General features: G+C 57.8%; 8 protein-coding genes across 8 annotated transcripts; 3 read left to right on the forward strand and 5 right to left on the reverse strand.

Annotated features, from left to right (window-relative positions):
- Positions 1 to 177: 177 nt before the first annotated feature.
- On the forward strand, positions 178 to 735 carry D7B24_006982 (uncharacterized protein; the record flags this gene model as incomplete). Its single annotated transcript, XM_028641099.1, has 1 exon — positions 178 to 735. One exon carries the CDS (start codon positions 178 to 180, stop codon positions 733 to 735), a length of 558 nt encoding a protein of 185 aa, XP_028494891.1.
- Positions 736 to 1066: 331 nt separating this feature from the next.
- On the reverse strand, positions 1067 to 3037 carry VPS5 (Vacuolar protein sorting-associated protein 5; the record flags this gene model as incomplete). The annotated part of the gene is made up of 5 exons (XM_028641100.1): positions 1067 to 1179; positions 1233 to 1332; positions 1391 to 1993; positions 2042 to 2410; positions 2474 to 3037. 5 exons carry the CDS (start codon positions 3035 to 3037, stop codon positions 1067 to 1069), a joined length of 1749 nt encoding a protein of 582 aa, XP_028494892.1.
- Positions 3038 to 3814: 777 nt separating this feature from the next.
- Positions 3815 to 4924, forward strand: D7B24_006984 (uncharacterized protein; the record flags this gene model as incomplete). The annotated part of the gene is made up of 2 exons (XM_028641101.1): positions 3815 to 4173; positions 4267 to 4924. 2 exons carry the CDS (start codon positions 3815 to 3817, stop codon positions 4922 to 4924), a joined length of 1017 nt encoding a protein of 338 aa, XP_028494893.1.
- Positions 4925 to 5213: 289 nt separating this feature from the next.
- On the reverse strand, positions 5214 to 7744 carry TAF5 (Transcription initiation factor TFIID subunit 5; the record flags this gene model as incomplete). Its single annotated transcript, XM_028641102.1, has 4 exons — positions 5214 to 6336; positions 6390 to 7195; positions 7252 to 7437; positions 7550 to 7744. The coding sequence occupies 4 exons, from the start codon at positions 7742 to 7744 to the stop codon at positions 5214 to 5216; spliced, it is 2310 nt and encodes a 769-aa protein (XP_028494894.1).
- Positions 7745 to 8303: 559 nt separating this feature from the next.
- On the forward strand, positions 8304 to 8923 carry D7B24_006986 (uncharacterized protein; the record flags this gene model as incomplete). The annotated part of the gene is made up of 2 exons (XM_028641103.1): positions 8304 to 8432; positions 8507 to 8923. 2 exons carry the CDS (start codon positions 8304 to 8306, stop codon positions 8921 to 8923), a joined length of 546 nt encoding a protein of 181 aa, XP_028494895.1.
- A 364-nt stretch (positions 8924 to 9287) lies between these two features.
- Positions 9288 to 12760, reverse strand: D7B24_006987 (uncharacterized protein; the record flags this gene model as incomplete). The annotated part of the gene is made up of 4 exons (XM_028641104.1): positions 9288 to 10851; positions 10902 to 11819; positions 11877 to 12161; positions 12219 to 12760. 4 exons carry the CDS (start codon positions 12758 to 12760, stop codon positions 9288 to 9290), a joined length of 3309 nt encoding a protein of 1102 aa, XP_028494896.1.
- Positions 12761 to 13447: 687 nt separating this feature from the next.
- Positions 13448 to 15598, reverse strand: BBP1 (Branchpoint-bridging protein; the record flags this gene model as incomplete). Its single annotated transcript, XM_028641105.1, has 6 exons — positions 13448 to 14074; positions 14125 to 14439; positions 14490 to 14713; positions 14893 to 15110; positions 15168 to 15378; positions 15436 to 15598. The coding sequence occupies 6 exons, from the start codon at positions 15596 to 15598 to the stop codon at positions 13448 to 13450; spliced, it is 1758 nt and encodes a 585-aa protein (XP_028494897.1).
- A 458-nt stretch (positions 15599 to 16056) lies between these two features.
- D7B24_006989 (uncharacterized protein) lies at positions 16057 to 17118 on the reverse strand (the record flags this gene model as incomplete). The annotated part of the gene is made up of 5 exons (XM_028641106.1): positions 16057 to 16268; positions 16388 to 16555; positions 16619 to 16865; positions 16932 to 16967; positions 17020 to 17118. The coding sequence occupies 5 exons, from the start codon at positions 17116 to 17118 to the stop codon at positions 16057 to 16059; spliced, it is 762 nt and encodes a 253-aa protein (XP_028494898.1).
- Between the last annotated feature and the right edge of the window lie 926 nt (positions 17119 to 18044).

Below are 18044 nucleotides of genomic sequence, written 5' to 3' on the forward strand. Positions count from 1 at the left end.
ACTGACCCTGGGAGTCGGGAAATTTTGTGACCACCCGCAGCTTCACCATTGAGCTCCCATCAAACCTCCAGTCGCGACGCACCGCCCTTCGACTGCCATCAGTGAGCGTCTTGCCCGTTCCGTCACCTACACAACCACCACACCGACCTCGCCCGTCGAGTGACCACAGGCTACGCAATGGCTTCTCTCCCCTCCGCCCTCGCCCGGCGCCCGCTCCTCCTTCACACGACGACAAAAACCACAACCGGCAGCTTCCTGCCCACGCAACCAGCACACCTCGCCGCCCGCCAGTCCCGCGCCGCGACCTACATCCACCGCCCCCGCCGCCCCTACACCTTCACCCAGCTCGTTCAGCTCTCGGACGGCTCGACCTTCACAGCGCGCACCACGTCCCCGGCGCCCCTGCACCGCGCCGACAAGGACTCGCGCAACCACATCCTCTGGCAGCCGTCGGAGAAGACGCTGCACAACGTCGAGCTCGACGAGGCCGGCAAGCTGGCGGCGTTCCGGCAGAGGTTCGGCCGCGGCTTCGACCTGCTCGACGCCGCCTCGGAGGAGGCTGACGCGCAGGCCGCGGGGGACAAGGGCAAGGGCAAGGGCAAGAGCGATGGTGCCGTTGAGGAGGTCGACGAGGAAGAGGTGTGGGACATGGGTGATCTGATCAGCGGGTACTCGACGCCCATGGAAGAGCCCAAGGCACCGGTATTCCACAAGAAGACGAAGGGGAAGAAATAAGGGGTCGGATTCGGGATGACTGTCCGGAAAGGGGGGGTCAAGAAGGGGTTACGAGCTTGATCTCATGTATAGCACGATGAACAAGGTCACGCGGATGGTTCCTTGTCCCAAAAGATGGGATGGCAGACAATGTAGGAGGGAGACGCTCATTGTGCGATTAGAAGGTCCAGGCCGGACTCTACTGTCATATATGTACAACACCAACACCATTGAAAACGACCTAATTGTTTGTCCACTTCCTCCCGACGCCCCCTCTTGTCAGTGCATCATGCCAGAGAACCCCCAATCTCACGAACTCGGGTGGAGATGAGGCTTGTCAAACCGCAGCCAGCTAACGATACGCCGGTTGCGCGACACCGGCAAAGCTGCCCAGCGACTCGAATCGCACGGCGGACCCCAGAAGGACATGACCGAGGTGCGCCGCGGCGCCATCTTGGTCGGCACCTAATCCGAGTCATCATTGATTGTCGCCCGAGCCCGATCAATTGCCGTGTCACCGGCCGGCTTGTTGCCTTCTGTCACAGGCGGGCGGTAGAAGACCGTCTCGTCGTCGTCGGCGTCAAGCTGCATGAGGAACGTCTCCCACTTTTCGATCAACTGCATTTCATTAGCCACACGCCGTATTTGGTAACGCCCAGTCAGAGCAATGACTTACCTCCTTCTGCGCCTCGACGGCGCTCTCCAGGAACGTCTCCACGCCGCTCTTGAAGTCCTCGACCTTCTCCTTCTCGAAGCGGTCCAGTTCCGCCCGCATCAGTCGGCCCATGTCCTCGAACAGCATGCGCGCATGGTGGCATTTGCGCTCAGCGTCTGCGACCTCGGCGCCCATCTGGTTGAGACGGTCCTGCTGGCTCTTGCCCTGCCTTAGGAGCTTGTCCTGTGTGGTCTTCTTCTTCTGCATCTCTGACTCGGCAGTGTGCCATGAGTAGAAGGCCTTTTGCCGCTGCGCAAAGGCCTGTTTAACAGATCCGATGAGTCGGATGTACTCCTCAAGAATAATGCCAAACGTGAGCACATCCTGCTGGGCCTGACGATCGTACACATCGCGAATCGTAAGCTGCAGCTCTGAGAGGGCGTCGAGAGGGCCAGAGAGCGAGGGCGAGAGCTCGACGGTCGAGAGGGCGTGCAGGGAGGCGGAGAAGTCGCCGGCCGCCTCGGCCATCATCTTCCTCTGGCCGACCATGGTCTCCATGGCTTTGAGTAGGGCGCGGAGCTGGTTCTCCAGCGCATCGAGGTAAACCTTGCGATCGTGGAACCACTGTATCAGTTAGCCTGGCAAGACTGGCGATTCGTCATTGTCACTCACGTCATCCTGCTCGACAAACTTGCTGCCGCCGCCGACGCTGATGCCCAGGCTGCCCAAGACACCCTTGCTTTCTGTGGGGATGGGCTCTCTCCGCTCCTTGTGCTTGATGTCGACGTTGAAGGACTCGCTCTCGAGGAACAGCTTCAGGTCGCCGTCGAGCTGCAACGTAGGGTGCGCCGCGATCTTGTTGAGCATCTTCTCCAACGCGGCGCGGCGGCTCTCGACAAAGTTGGTCTCGAAGCGACCGACAGCCTGCTTCTCTGGGGGCGGCGGCACGACGATGCCGGGGTTGTTCCCGTGCAGTGTGTTATACAGCCACAGGAAATCGCGGTACCGTCGCTTCACCTCAAACTCGGGCTCCTTGTACGCCTTGGATGTTGTCTGCGTTGTCAGCGACGAAACCAGCATGTCGCCTCGTGGGTGGCAGCTTACCTCAGTCCGCACGGCATACTGCACGTGTGAACTTGTAAAGTCGCCGACCTTGTGGGGATCGCCGACGGAAATGTGGAAGGTCGGCCTGCTCGCCTGTTCGACGCTCACGCTGGGGTTGGTGGTCGTCCGAACGGCGCTGGGATGGGCAGCCTGAACAGGAGGCGGCGCGCGAGGGCCACTTGAGCGGTTGTAATCGTCATCCGCATCGTCGACACGATGGGGGTCGGCGGGCCCAGCGCGGCGAGTCTGAGAGGGCGGCATGGTGGTGCGGATCACCATCTCCTCCTTCTGGGGCGGGACGGGAGGCGCATCCTGGCCGAGGTCGGGAGTGCCGGGAGTAGCAGGGCCGCCAAGGGGGCCCAATGGACCGAGAGGGTCGTCATCGACGGCTTCGAGGCGGGTTGGCTGGGCTACCATGCGGCGAGGAGCAGCGCGTGAGGGGCGGGTCGAAGAGGTGCTCGGAGCGGAGGGCTTGGGTGCATCATCCTGCGATTGGGAGGTTTCGGGTTGCGAGGTTTGCGAAGGCGCCGATTCGCCCCAAGGGGATTCTTCGAGAGGATCCATGGTGGCCCGGAACGTGACGGGTGAGGAGGGTTGTGGGATGTGCAGGAAGGTTGGATGTCAGCACAAGAGGTGGATCGGAATGAAGGTCGCAGCGTGGGGAGGATGTCGTTGCGATGTACCTCATCCACCCGCATTGCCATGGTGCCTGGAGCATTACGCACGAAGGGGGGCAAGTGCCTGGGGAAGCTGGTGCCACAGTCAGCCACACAGGACCGACCTTCGCACAGCCACATGTAACCGACCTCATCGCCATCACCGTCTCCTGCAACATTGCAGGCATTACATCCTCTCCATTCTCACACTTCAGGAGATGGTTAGACCTGAATGAGATTGACAAATTTTTCTAATAGTCTAATCATTCTTCAGAAAAACAGTCACTAAATCAAACAATGTAATATTACATCACCATGTCGATATGCTTCCACCATGACCGACTCTCCTCTTTTGAGGTGGTCACTTCAACGAGTTAATTTTGTCATTTAGTTCTCGCAGGACAGCGGTAGTGAACAATAAACTGTCTCTCAAAATCTCGAGCACTGCGATCGGCTAGCTTTCTGCAACTATCCGTTTTCAAGGCAAGACATATTCGGTCTTCCCGTCGACATGTCACGATGCCCTGATGGCCGTGATACTGATCCTGTCTGTGCTACTGAGATGGCTGCAACATCTCTCAGAGGCCGACCATCGTAGTCCATGCGATATTCCCTCCGTTCCCTGCTTCACCTCGTTCTCGAAACCCATCTCCATGCCAGGCTACAGCTGTCCACCCCAGCGACAATGACACCCACGCAGATGACCGACAGCCGCAGCCCCGAAGTCAACGGCGACATGACCACGATCTGGATCCCCCTGACGACGGCGTACCCCTGCCACACCTCCTGCTCCTCCCTCTTCTGGCGCCTCGACAAGGAAGACTCCCCCATCGTCGCATGGGACCCGGGCTACGAGCTCTGGGTCGACCCCTCGGCCTCCTGCCAGCCCGCGGCCGTCTCCTCCTGGTGGCACGCCGAAGACCGCGACGAAGACATCGTCCAGACGCGCTGGAGCCTCGGGCCGCTCGTCTGTCCCGAGGCCTACACGACCGCCACGACGAGCGACGCCGGCGCGGGCTCCACGCTTGTGGGATGCTGTCCAAGGTAGGTCATGCTCCTCCAGCTTCTTGTTCGTTCCGTCGTGGCCGCCACGTACCTGTTTCTCCTCTTCAGTACGTCTCACGCTGACCGCTCCAGCGGCTACGCGTTCATCACCTTCGTGGGCCCGAATCGCATGGGCCAGTGCATATCAGATGTCCGCCCCAACCAGGTCCTCACCTGGGCCGAGCCCGTCTCCGCCATGAGCGGCGCCTGGGAGTACACCAGCTTCGCGCCCCAGCTGTCGACCGTCGACGGCATGCACATCAACGGGTGGGTCTTCAACGCCGTCGACACCGCCGCCGCGACGGGTACCCGGACCGGCGGAGACGGCCAGAGTGCAGACCAGGAGGCGGGCAGCAGCAGCAGCAGCAGCAGCAGCCGAAGCGGCTGGACGTCGACGACCAAGGTGGCCGTGGCGGTCGGCGTGCCGCTCGGGGTCCTCGCCCTGGCGGGACTGGCTCTCGCCCTGTTCTTCTATCGCAGGAGGGGAATGACTTCGAAGGCCAAAGCGGAAGCGACGGATGATCAGGTCGCGAGCCTTCCTGTACCGTCCGTGTCGCCGCTCGACACGCAGGGCCGCGCCGAGAGTAGCAGCCCGAACGAGGTCGCGAGTGTGGAGAAGCCGATTGAAGTTCTCAGCGAGGAGAGGCGGACAGAGGTAGCTAGCGAGGAGAGGCCAACAGAGATGGTCACGGATGCCATGTCGGAGATGCCGGCGCCTCATGCCGTTGCGGAGCTTCCAGCGAGGACGTAGCTTCTTTTTGGTCATCTCATGGTATCCACGGAGACTTGAAGAGGCCACTTGACCTAAGGCACGGAAGTTTGCTTGGCTGCTGAATTGCTTCACTCCCTTCAATCTGCATCCTAGCCTGTTTTTGATCACGCCATCATTGTAACTCTGGCAGCCAGTCTATAGTGAAAGTGCCAATATGACCACAACAGTATTCCTATGAACGACTACCCCAACCATGGGCCATCCAAGGCCATACCCCTAACGCCATGCGAGCAGCCCAGTTTTGTCGCCCCAGTGTCCGCCGCTACCATCACCGCTCAGGATCATAACACCCGCCAGCTACGACGAGGTTCATCCTGGTGAACTGCACCGCCATGACGGGCGTCTTCTTCGTCGGGAAGGCACTGATCTGGTCGGGCGTGATCATCACCTCCTTGCCCCTCTTCTTGCCTCCGCCGATGCCGCCGGTACCGGTCCCTGATGACCCTTGGCCACCAGTAGTACCGCGCTCCACCGCCCCGCCCGTCGCAGGTGCGCCCTCGCCGCCCTCCTGAGTAGGCGCAATGCCCTGCTGTGGGACAGCTTTGTGACCATCGGCGGGAAGCTCGACATCCCAGAGACGAACAGTGCCGTCCTGGCCTCCGGAAACGAGAACGTTGGACTCGACGCTGAAATCCACCGACCAGATACCGCCCTTTGCGTGGCCTCTCGACCTTTTGATCCGCGTGCCCTTTTCAATGTCCCAGAACATGATGTTGCCACCTGTATCACCACTGGCGAGGATCTTGCCATTGGGCGCGCACGTCAGTGAGGAGATGTATTCGTTGTGGCCAGTGAAGACACGGACACAGCCGCCCGTGACGACAGACCACATGCGAATAGACTTGTCAGTCTCGTCGGATGCTGTGAAGAGGTAAGTGCCGTTGGGGTGCCAAGTCAGAGCAGAGATGCTGGTGTTGTGGCCGACGAGAAGGCGCATAGCCGAGGCGTGATCCTGCATCCAGAGACGAGCCGTCTTGTCCCAGCCGCCGCTGACAAAGTAGTGACCGTGCGGGCTCCACGAAACTCTCATGACGGGACCATCATGGCCCTTGTAGATGCACAGACACTGCCACAAGTCCAGAGACCACAAGCGAACATGGCCATCCGCAGAGGCTGAAAGCAGAAGCTTGGCTCCCGTGTCAATGGCACCATTGCCCTTGCCTTCGTGAGCGAAAGGAGTGTGGTTTCCACTTGCGATGGCATCGGAAAAGGCAACGTCGTAGACGGGACCGGAGTGGCCGATGAGTTTGCGATTGTTGGCCTTGAAATCGAGATCGTGGGCAGCCTTGGACTTGAGAGCCTTTCCGTCCAGAGTCCACACGCGGATGTAAGAGTCTGTAGTACCCGCGGCGACCAACTCATGGTCCTTGGAAAAGTCTAAGCATGAAACGCTAGAGTCTTGAGTTAGCATTATTCAGTTTGCCGAATGGATAACTCTTCTTACCTGCCGAGAGAGTTGTGGAAGGTGAACATGCAAGCGCTGATGGGAACACCGACGCCGCCTGTGCGGCCCTCAATCTTGAAGCGATCGCGGTTCTCCCGAACCTTCTGCATCTCCATGACGACGTCTCTCGCGCGAGAGGGCGGCAGGGGAAGGTCAGACCTTGACGGAGCATCGGCGCTCTCTTCACGCTTGATCTTCTGCTCAAACTCATCCGCGAGCGATGCCTTGCCTTCGGTGGGAGGGTTGCGTTGATCCGCCTCAGCAAGTTCAGCCCGCACGTCGTCGCGCAAATCTTCGTCCATCGGCATGGGTCCCAGACGCAACGCCACAGACGTGTCGAGCATGTCCCTGTTCATCAGGCCAAGAGAGATGCCAGGTATGCCTTCATTGTCGTCAATCTCATCCAGGGTCATGTTCTGCGTCCGGCGATAGATGGCCTCGAAGCTAAAAGGCTCGATAGGGCCACGAGCAGTCGAGTCAATCTGGCAAAAGGTCTGCAGGATGTAGATGATGACAGCGCCGCCGTTCTCCTTCTCTCGCTCGAGGAAGTGAAACAGGTTGCCGGTGACATGCTGATTGAGAGGGATGCGGAACTTGTTCTCAGTGTAAAGCTTGCAAGTCGCATTTTCCTTGAGATGGTGTGGAATGGAGATGGTGTCAAACGTCTTGAGATCATCGGCATGTCCGGCCTCGAAAAAGGGCCTCAAGCCAGTGAGGAGGTTCTTGGCATCATCAAGGTAGCCCTGGTTGATGAGCTCCATCCATGAGTAGACAAAAACGGGCCAGAGAAGCTTGCCGAGCTCGAACTGAAAGATGTCAGCCATGGGCACCTGAGGTAGGGAGGAAAGTGCGGAGTGCATACCTTGTAAATGTCCAGGCCATTGTCGACCCAGTCCCTCAGCATATTGAAGGCCTTCCTATACTTCTGAGGACCCAGGTCGTCGACCTTGGCCTGAATGGGCCGGCCATCGGGACCCAGATGACTGGATTCCTGCCGGAAGATGTTCTCAGTTCTCGTGAAGCCGCGCTTCAAGAGGTAGTCGGTGACCTCCAAGACTAAGTCAGCAGAGAGCAGGGATGGGCCGCGCATGGTGTTCGGTATCGAAAAGTGATGTGCGGCTTGGCGTGCAGATGAAAGAGCAACTCAAAGGAAAACTCACGATTTGGTTGAGGTTTTGGTTCGACATGGGCGGCTGTGCTGCGGCAGGAGCGGCCGCCGCTGGTGCTGCTGTTGCTGCGACGGCTGTGCCTGGTGTTACAGGTTGCTGCGACGGCGTGAAGTTGCTCTGTTGCGGTCCAGCGCTGGGGGGCCCGTTGCCTCCTGGCGGACCGCCGGGGGCTCCAGCGCCCGACATGATGAATGATGATGGCGGTGTTGTTTGTGAGTGGCTGCCTGTGGTGATGTAGCTCAGTCAATCGCAGCTCTCCGAGGAGGCAGAGTGGCCGGGTGGGAGGCTCAGTCAGAGTCAGACCAGAAGGCAGCGTGTCAACGTCTGTGAACTCTGGTTGCACAAAGTAGAAAGCTCAGTCTGAAGGTGTAAAAGAGAGTCCAAAGCTGATTGGTTCGTGAGGCGGAAAGAGTCTCGTAGTGATGAAGCTCTACAATGTCGTTGAATGAGCGAGGCGCTGGGATGGTGGATGAGAGCCCAGTGGATGAACGCCAAACACGGATGCAAGGATCGTCGCGTTCCAATTTCCCCACACCACCCCGCTGTGTGCATACCGAGAGCTCATCGAAAGGCCAATGCGCCTACTGCGACCTCTGCCTCGCCAACTGAATTCGACGCATCTATCCGTTCTTCCACCTCTCACTGAGCAGCATCGTGAATCTCATCACTGGCATTCATTTTCATCACCAGAACCAGGCCGACACACACAGATACTTCCCCTACACCAAGGGACAGTTCAGCCATCATGGACGACGACAGCGCCATGCAAGACGCCACCCCACCAGCGTCCCGAGCCCCGCCCACCGACAACGCCGACAACTCAAACACCTTTTCCCTAGAAGAGCGCATCTCGCAGCTCTGCGAAATCGACAAGGTCCGCCACCCCCTTCCCCTTCTCACCTCGGCAGAAGAAAACATCATCTTCGAATCCAAGCTGACGCCAGACAGAACATCGTGGCCCTCATGTCTCACACAGCAACAGCCCTGACCTCCCTCTCCCCGCAACCCCACATTCCCCAGGCCCAGCAGACCGAGACGTTCAAGTCCGCCATGGACGGCCTCCTGTCGACGCTGCACACGGTCGATGTGCGTATGAAGCGCCAGATTCTCGCCCTCGAGGAGGCGGGCATCATCCGCCTGCGTCAGGACGCCAAGGTCATGAACGAGGACGCCAAGATTGTAGCTAAGCCGTCGCTCGAGCCGAACGGCGTCGGCGGCATCGGCGCCCTCGATGTCGGCTGGCTCAACAGCCGGAACAGCAAGGTCGAGAGGGACATGGAAGCCGAGCTCTGGGCGCGGATGCGGGCCTTGCTGGAGAGGCAGGGGGGGCAGGCTGTCCGGGGAGACGATGAGATGGAGAGTTAGCTGGGTCGCTGGGTCGTGGGGTCGCTGTTGGGATATTGGCCAGCGGGATGCTGTGCTCTAGTGTGCTTTACTTGTGGCGTTTTGGGATTTGAGCAGCACTTTAGCCGCCTGGTGCACGAGGCATGAGAGAATGATGGTATGAACGCACGAGTTGGAATCGCAATTGAGTTGGCGAGAAAAGCACATCATCATCACGCCAGGTCACAGGCACACCCAGATGACAAAGTCAAAGGTCATTACAACATGCAGGATACCCTGTGGATACGAATAATCATAACGCCTACTTGTGCAAGGATGCAAACTACTAGGAACATGAACGCCAACCTCATCATCGCATCATTATTACTCACGCCCCACGGAACACTTAAAAGCGCTTGACCGCCCGAACGAGGCCCACATCCGCCTTGGAGAAAGCCGCCCAATCTGGCGAGTATTGGAGACACTCGTGGAAAGCCGGGATCGTCTCAGGCACATTGGCGTCGCTGTAGTGACACTTGATGGTGCCCGATATGCCTGCTCTTTTTCGGAGCTCTTCGACGGCGTCCTTGTCAACCGGCTTATCGGTCTTTGAGGCTACCTCGTCGACCTTGTGCTGATCATTCCACTCCACATCCACGACCCAAGGCGATGTCCAGTCACGGCGGAAGAGCCTGAGGCTCCCGACGCCTGCATCGGGATATTGTCCCAGTCGAGAATCAAGGCCCTCGGAGCCGCGAATGGCAAAGTTCGAGACGGGCTGGTCAAAGATGACAGTACAGACCTTCGAGTCCGCCGCGTTAATCGACAGGGTAGCCCGGTTCTTGCTGTCGTCTGATCGTGTAATGTTGACCGACACTAGATGCTGGTATCTCTTATTGGTGACGGTAACCGTTCCATTATCTAGGCCCCCATGCAGCAGGGGCGGGACCGCGGACCCATCGTACGAACAATCAACAAGACCAGACCTGGCGTTCGAATCGGTGCAGGTAATCACCTTGCCTGACGTAGAGGGAAGCTCCCCAATGACCGAATGGACGTACTTGTCAAGACCTGTCAGAGAGACCTTGGTGGATCCATCGCTCACATCAATCTCCTGCACAAAGTAGATCTTGTACCTGTTGTTTGCAGAGAACGGGAAAGCAATGAGGTTGTAGATGAGCGTGCCGGCGAAGGCAGCAAAGAGGATGGTGGGAACATAGTAATGAACCCGGTGGATGAAAGGAGCAAGCGGCACGAGAATGACAATGCTGAGAACAGCAATAATCAGGTAGGTGGTGAGAACGCTGCCTCCATCGGCACCGCCAGCCTGTGTCGCGGCGACAGCGAAAAGCCCGATCTGTCCCCACAAGATGACATTGATCGGAGCCAGCAGGAGGAACTGCAAGATCCAAGTCCAGCCTGGCAGCCGGCCAGACCAGGGCTGCTCGTTGTCAAATGGTTTGTGCTTATCGGGACTGCTCTTTCTGGTAAACACAGACCGGTATGCTGTCCCAAAGGTCGATCGCACGCGACTGTCTCCACCAGCCCTGAGAGGTGTGGTCTCAGTGGGCTCGTGTTCACTATCGTCTCCGTCACTATCCTCGGCTTCATCGTTCGGTGTGTCCGCAGCGATCAGAGCATCATCATGGGGGAGCTCGCTGATTCTGTCGCGGACCTGGTGGTCGTCGTGTGCCCGACGGGCATAATCGTGCTTCTTGGTGAGACCGAACAGCTCAAGGAAGCTGATAACAGTCGACAGGAAAAGCGCAGAGTGCAGAAACACAACAGGATAGCCCGATGCGATCTTGAGACGGTCCTCCGTCACCGCCACCACAATAAGCAGGCCCCAACTGACGATGAAGAGCCAAATGTGAATGTAGCCCCGCTGCAGAGCACTTGGCCTGACAGCGCTGGACCCCTTCAAGGTCATCCAGAGGGACACATAGAATAGCGATAGCATCATACCCCAGCTAGGATGTGTGTCAGATATCAGACAAAAGTTTCAGAGCTGACAACTTACACTGCATATTCGCTGCTGTAGACGATCATAGGGTTGATCTTGGTGAGCAAAAAGGCAGAGGCGAGCGTAAGTGCACCTGAGAAGCCCACTGCGATAGGGAAGCGTGTGAACCCGCGGAAGCCGCCAATGGATACGGGGTCTTCTGAACCCTCGTTGTGAACATTAATCTTTCTGGAGAAGAAGTAGAGCTTGTCGTGGCGGTTCAAGATGAAGACCAGGATGGCAAGAATGAGAGGCGACACGATCAGAAGCGTCAGAGACCACGCGAAAAGTCCTCGGAGCCCAAAGACAGCGAAGCCTTTGCCGAACATATCGAACCAAACACCCTTGCTGGCGTGGGATCCGCTGGGTACCTTGCGCCTGTCGCCGTCAGATCTCTGGCCCGAAAACGTGTGCGTGTTATCCGAGAGGCTCTTGACGGCGGCGATCGAGTTGGAGAGCATATGCCAGAGACTTGCGGGGGAAGCATGGCGGGTATCATCCTGGTCAGTGTGGTAGCGGGGACGGGGTCTGTAAAAGGCAATGTCGAGCCCACGTTGGCCAAAGATGTCGTCCCAGACTACGAAGTCGGTCTGACTCTTGACAAGGCCCATGGAGAATCCGTCTGAAGCGACGACCAGACCGAACGGGTGAGGGGCCTTCTGGTACGCCTTGGTGACCTGCTCATCAGATGATCGGAATAAGACGGCACGGCCGCCGGCGCCGGCACCCTCCAAGTTGACAAATGTGGTAGGGAACGAGAACAGGGGGCTGTTCGCGAAAGCCTTGGCCCCCAACAGGCCATCTTCTTCGCCATTGTTGAAGAGGAGCAGCAGGCCGCGTTTCGGCTGTCGGCCCTGGGTCGTGAAATAGTTGAGAATCTGCAGAATACTCACGCATCCCATGCCATCATCAGTGGCACCGTAACCGGACGCAACCCTAGCTCAAGTTAGCTTCCTCGCGCACACAGCACATACGTGCAATAGCCAGTCTTACGAGTCGTAGTGGGCGTTGACGAGAACACCTCCTTTGCCAATGACGCGCACGTCATTCTTGCCGGACTTCCACCACTCGCCTTGTTCATCCTCGGTGCCACGAATGTAAACCAGTTTGTTGGTGCCCTCGAAGTATGTGCCCACGCCAGCAGTGTGATCGCCAAGCATGCCAATATCGGTCGCCCACGTCACATTGGCGAGGTTGTCATCGAAGACCGTCACGGATGGGGCAGAGGAAGAACGGCTGGAGAGCTCGAGGGTGACATCGACGTTTCGCTTGGAAGCGCTAAGAAACAAAGTCAGTCGGGCGAAAGACGAGCAAGACTACGGAAAAAAGCCTGACATGGTCTTGGTCCCCTGCACGGCACCAGTCTTTTCCAGGGTCCAGTTCACATCGTTGCGGTCGAGAATGGCCGCGATGCGCTCGAGGATGTAGTCACCAACACGTTCGTTGTCACGGCTGTTGTAGGGGTGGTAGTGTTTCGTGATCGTCGTCAAGTCGTGCCAGGCTTCGGTCAGATTGATACCGGGGGTCGGGGTCGGGGAGGACGGCGCGGGGGGCACGGTCTCATGAATCCACAGCAGAGGTACTAGGAGAGCAAGGTAGATGATGATGGTCCAGAAGGTCACGGGTCCGACCCGGAAGCCGAAGGGGTTGTGGCACTTCATGGCGGGCGTCAGACGGTGGACGGACGGCAGAGAGCCAGGTGCGTGAATGATGTTTGGTGGTAGTCCAAAAAAGAAGAGGCCGAGACGACGGGGTATGGCCTGGCAGAGAGCGCAGAGGGTGAGGAGGTTGACGGCACAGTCGACGTTGGAAGTGGGAGAGACAGAGGAGGGCGGGGTGGCCCAAGCTCCATTGCTGCTACGCTTGAGCGATGTCATCATAGGTAGGTAGGTGCCTAGGTAGGTAGCTGTCTAAGGCACATGCACCCTACCGCAGGTGCCGCAGGTGCTGCCTTGAGGTGGTTGGCCTGGAATGCGGGGCGAGGAAGCCACGCATCTGTCGCTATCGCCGAGGTGAACCGCTGTGATCCGCTGTGGACGTAGGTAGCGCCTGCATCGCATATGCAAGTCATGCCCTGTCTCCAGCATTCTCATGCACGCCAATCGGAGAACCTGTGATCGCGAGGCCCAGCGAACATAAGGATCACAACTGATCATTTCCGCAGATCATTCTCATCACAACATGCACGAGGTACAACGCCAACCCTTGAAAGTTTTGCGTTAGTCACTACATATTGGGTGCATACTGAAGTCAGTCTAATGGTACATTTCAGTGCCTCTCGGGCACTCCCAGTCATGATCGACTTGCACGGATCGCCGGCGCGGACTCTCCTCGAATTCTCTAGACTTGTTAGACGCCTCCGAAGCAAGATAGACGGTGCCTGAATCCTAAAAAGTCAAGACGGCCTGTCATGTCAAGAGGTCATCATCGTGCAAGCTCAACAGCCCTGCTAGTCAGTACATGGCGTCTTGTCCACGGTAGCGCAGGCGTAGGTCTGCTAGGCCGTCTCAAGAAGCCAAACGCTGTTAGTCCACTATAGCCGCAAGCCTTGTCGTTGGCCTCCCTCAAGCGCCAGGAGGGGGCGGGGGCGGCTGGTCGCTGGGAGGTGGAGGAGGTGCGTTGTCCGAGGGGGGCGGGGGAGGAGGAGCACCGCCTGCGTACTGCTGGATGAGTGCGTTCAGGTTGCCAGTGAGGTTAGGCGGAGCTCCAAGGCCAGGAGCTCCAGGTGGCGGGGGGATGCCGGGAGGAGCACTCATGCCGGGAGGAGCACCGTAGCCACCGGAGTAACCGCCGTAGCCTCCGTAGCCGCCTTGCGTACCGGGAGCCTGCTGCCACGGCGCCGCGTTCTGACCACCTTGACTGCCGTAGTTGTTACCACCTTGACCGCCGTAATAGTCGCCGCCGCCGCCGCCACCACCATGGCCGCGATGATCATCGCGGTCGCGGTTACGGTCACGCGCCCAGGGAGCAGCACCGCCGCCTCCACCACCACCACCGCCGCCGCCGCCGGAGCCGCCGTCATGGTTCGACTCGTTGCGTGACCGCCATGGGGCAGGCCCTCCTGTTGGGCCGCGCTGCCAGGGCTTGACATCACCACCTCTCTGGTCGTTGTTATACGAGCCAGGTCCGGCTTCGATGCGAGCAGGAGGAGCGCCATCGGCGGGGCCGCCGCCAAGCTCTTGCATGAGTTGCTGGGCTACGTCAGTACACTACTGCACACTGGGTCCGGGGATGTACATACCTCGTACTCGCGATCGACGGCATCGCCACCGTCGATGCGACCGGCAGGACGTGGGCCGGCGCCGTCGTTGCGCCAACTGGCCCCGCGCTGACGGTCAGGACAATCCCTGGCCATATGGCCAGCGTTGCCACAGACTCTGCAGATGATGCTGGCGGTGTAGTTCTGCTTCTCGGGGCAGTCGTACTTGCGATGTCCGATTTGACCACAGTTCTGGCAGGCCTGGTTCTCGTCGTCACGGAGCGTACCGTTCAGAGCAGCAAGCTCACGGAGCTGGTTACGCTTGAGCTCGTTCTGGCCTTCGGGAATGGAAGCAGCCTATAGTTGATTAGTACATGTTCTGGAAGATACGGGGACGCACAACGTACCGTCTCAATGACATTGTGAATCAGCTTTTTGGCCTTGTTGACCTTCTCCTCCGTGTCGGCCATGATGAGGCAGTGGAGGTCCTCCTCCTGGTTACTGGAATGGGCGGCGTCGGAACGGCCCTTGCCCTCCTTGACGGAGCCCTTGCCACGAATGGCAATCTTGGCGCCAGATTCGTTCTCCATCTTCTTCAAAGTATTGCCACGAGGGCCGATAAGTAAGCCAACTTCGGGGGGAAAGCTAAGTGTTAGTCTCTGTGTCAAGTAAGGGGCATGTGGCAGGTTAGGTCTCTCAAAAAGGCCAAGCTTGCCAACACGCCGATGGGGCGCATGGCAAGCCGGCCTGTTCCAGGTACGGGAAGGAAAGGAGGAGTGGTTAGAAGGATTAGAGGGTTAGCAATCATACTGAAGTTAATCTCTGGGTAATCGTTGACGGGCACGTAGACCTTCTCCTGGGTCTTGGTCGGCCTGCGGTAATCCTGGGGCGGGTGGTAGTTGGGGATCGTCTTCATGGCCTTCTCGATGAGTTTGTGGCGCTCATCCTCAAGCTTCTTCCGGTAGCGGTACTCGCGAGTGTTGATACGGCGACCATGGTTGTCGTACTGGGGTGCAGGAGAGGGCGATCTGTGATACTGTAAGTCAAGGGGATACCACGAGATCAGCGGGGAGGGGGGGACGTACCGGTCGCCGTCGGCAGGGACGACATCGTCGATGCGAAGCTTTTGACTAATTTCTTCGATTCGAAGATGCAGGGTGTACGCCTCGAGCTGTTCGCTGGTCATGTTGGCCATGATGGCCGTCGGAAGGCCCATAAGGCCAGCGGCCTTGTTCTCGGAGGCGTCGCCCCATCGGTTGCGCTTCTTGCGGCGCCGCGGGCCATCGGCATCGGTGCCTGTGGTAGGAGTGTCAGCGATGGAGATCTGCATTGTGCTATAGAAGCCGAACTTACGAGGTTCAGGACTGCGACCGCGCTTCAGTTCGGCACCACCAACTGCAGGGGCACGGTCGCGACCACCACCGCCGCCGCCGTCGTCTTCTTCGTCATCGCCAAAGCGACGCTTTCCCAGTGGGATATTATTCGAACCGGTGATGCCCTGGTTTCTCCACGACATGATGGAGGACGCGCGGTGGTTGAGAGAATGCGCGGGTCAGGGGAGCGTTTGTTGGTGGGAGGAGTGTTTGAATGCTGGCTGGGGTTGAGGAGCGGCAACTACCTAATGTTCAGGATGCGAATTTAAAATGGGGCCAATATACTTGTGAGCCAAAGGCAGTTAGCGCCATATGCTCTCCACCCAACTGTGAATCACGTGTTCCACCGAGCTATTCGTTACTATTGCGGGCGGGAGCGAATGAAGCTCAGTGCGATCCTGGATACCCTGCGTACAAAAAAAAAAAAGGAAAAAAAAAAAAAAAAAAAAAAAAGAAGGCACTGCTGGGACAGTAGGATACGGTAAATCAGATATGGTGACATGTGGATTGATTATTTGTACTCAGAAGCCGCCTACACTTCTCATGTTTCAGGACTCAAGACAATGCTGTTGAATTAAGTCCTATGTCATAGCCGTACAGCTTAGTTTTTGGCATCCTCCTTCATTCCACTCTGCACCCACTGCCTCGACTCGGCAGCCGCCTTCTCCAGCTCTTCCTCGCTCTTCTGCGCCGACTCAAGAGCGGTGTGCTTGGTGGGAACGTGGCGGCCCTTCTCAAATCCGGGGCGCTCAAGCAGCTTGTACAGCCACTTCTTGACGTGGGGGAACTCCTCAATGTCAATGCCGGCCCAGTCTGCTCATGTCAGCTCGGTTCATTCATGCCTGTCATCGGGAAGAGGGGCAGTACACGTCGCCTCCCCAAAACAACGAAGGAAAACAGGAGTAAGGGGGTTGAGAGAAAAGGGCACTTACGGGCAGCGGCGATCCAGCCCCAGCATGATATGTCAGCAACAGTCAGCTTGTCGCCGACGATGAAGCCGGACGAAGACTTGGCCAGGTGCGTGTCCAGAGTGCGATAGAGGCGGCGCGACTCGTTGGTGTAGCGGTCGATACCGTACTGGATCTGCTCGGGTGCGTAGCCTGCAAACTCGTCAGCGGCGCCGTCTCACTGCCTCGCACGTCGCGACGGCTGAAGGGACATACGCTTGAAGTGGTTGGCCTGGCCCTGCATGGGTCCAAGGCCGCCCATCTGCCACATCAGCCAGTTGGTGGTTTCCCAGTGCTCGCGCGAGCCGGCGGGGTAGGACACCTTGTGGTCCTTGTCGTAGCGGTCAACGAGGTACTGCAAGATGCTGCCGCTCTCGAAGATGCGGATGGGCTTGCCGTCATCGAACGAGTCTGTGAGAGCCGGGATGCGGCCGTTGGGGTTGATCTCGAGGAACCAAGGCTCCTGTCAGGTGGCATGAGTATCGACTGGTTTGCTTGCTTGGTCACATCTGCTCGGATCTCTTCTCACCTTCTGTGTGTTCTTGGAGATATCAATCTTGGTCACCTTGTTTATTCGAGATTAGCACGACTTCACCAAGCGCAGCTGAGTGACCAACTTGGTACGGAAGGCCGAGCTCTTCAAGCAGGATGGACGCCTTGATGCCGTTGGGTGTACCGGTGGTGTACAAGTGGATATCACTCTTGGGAGCAGCCATTTTGAAAAATTGCTTCGACAGAAGTCCCAGTCTAGAAGTCATGAAATGTGATAACGTTCAAATTGTCGTTATGATCCTGGTGGTGAGATCAAAGAGTACCGAGTGAAGCACGCTGGGGTGGGGTCAGGAAGAGCTGGACCGAATCCAAGGAAGAACGCGGTAGCTCTTATGAAAAAGCTCCAGCTCCCCCTCCCCTTTCTGGCGCCGCAACTGTTGGAAGAGGGACCACCCATGACGGTCCCAGTAAGTCACCTCTTTCCGGCCGGCACGACCATACCCCGCATGACAAAGCATCAAAAGAGACCGTATTGGACTTACTGTAGCATATCGCATCGTGGGTAGTGTCCTGGAACAGCGGGGCTTGTTGTGCATGTCGTCATGGCGATGCCCCTCTCCGAATTGGTGAGACCTGACATAAGGTCCTTTTGTGCATCACTTTCGGCACTAGTCGGATCTCGGACTCGGTACGACGAATTGTTAAGTTTTCACACTGAAGGTACTGGCGAGGGTCGTGTTCTGATGCACCGCAATCAGTACTTGACATTTCATTACCAATGTGCCGGGTCAGATGCATTACAAAGCAATCATTACTGTCAGCACTAGACCTGTCCAAGGGTTCAAGGCACTTCTCCCTTCTGACAATGAAGAACTCAACATTATTCAGCAAGTCAAACCTGAAGCAGAGAAATGTCAATTCGTCGTTTCTGTCGCTCTACTTGGATTCAATAAGCAGAAGTCATGAGCAGCGCTCCTAAGCGAGTGATTCCTCCACGCTCGACCACGTCCGTAGGGTATTTCATCCAACCAATCCGATGTCGTCGTCTTCTTCCCAGCCCTTTCTCACCGTGTTGCGACGTAGGCGCATCATCATCAGAGCCTCTGGAGCATCGCAGACAGGGTCCATTTTCCAGGAACCAAAACAGCCC

This window comes from Verticillium nonalfalfae (genome assembly GCF_003724135.2).
Source record: "Verticillium nonalfalfae strain VnAa140/NRRL 66861 chromosome Unknown scaffold_52, whole genome shotgun sequence".
Classification (NCBI taxonomy): Eukaryota; Fungi; Ascomycota; class Sordariomycetes; order Glomerellales; family Plectosphaerellaceae; genus Verticillium; species Verticillium nonalfalfae.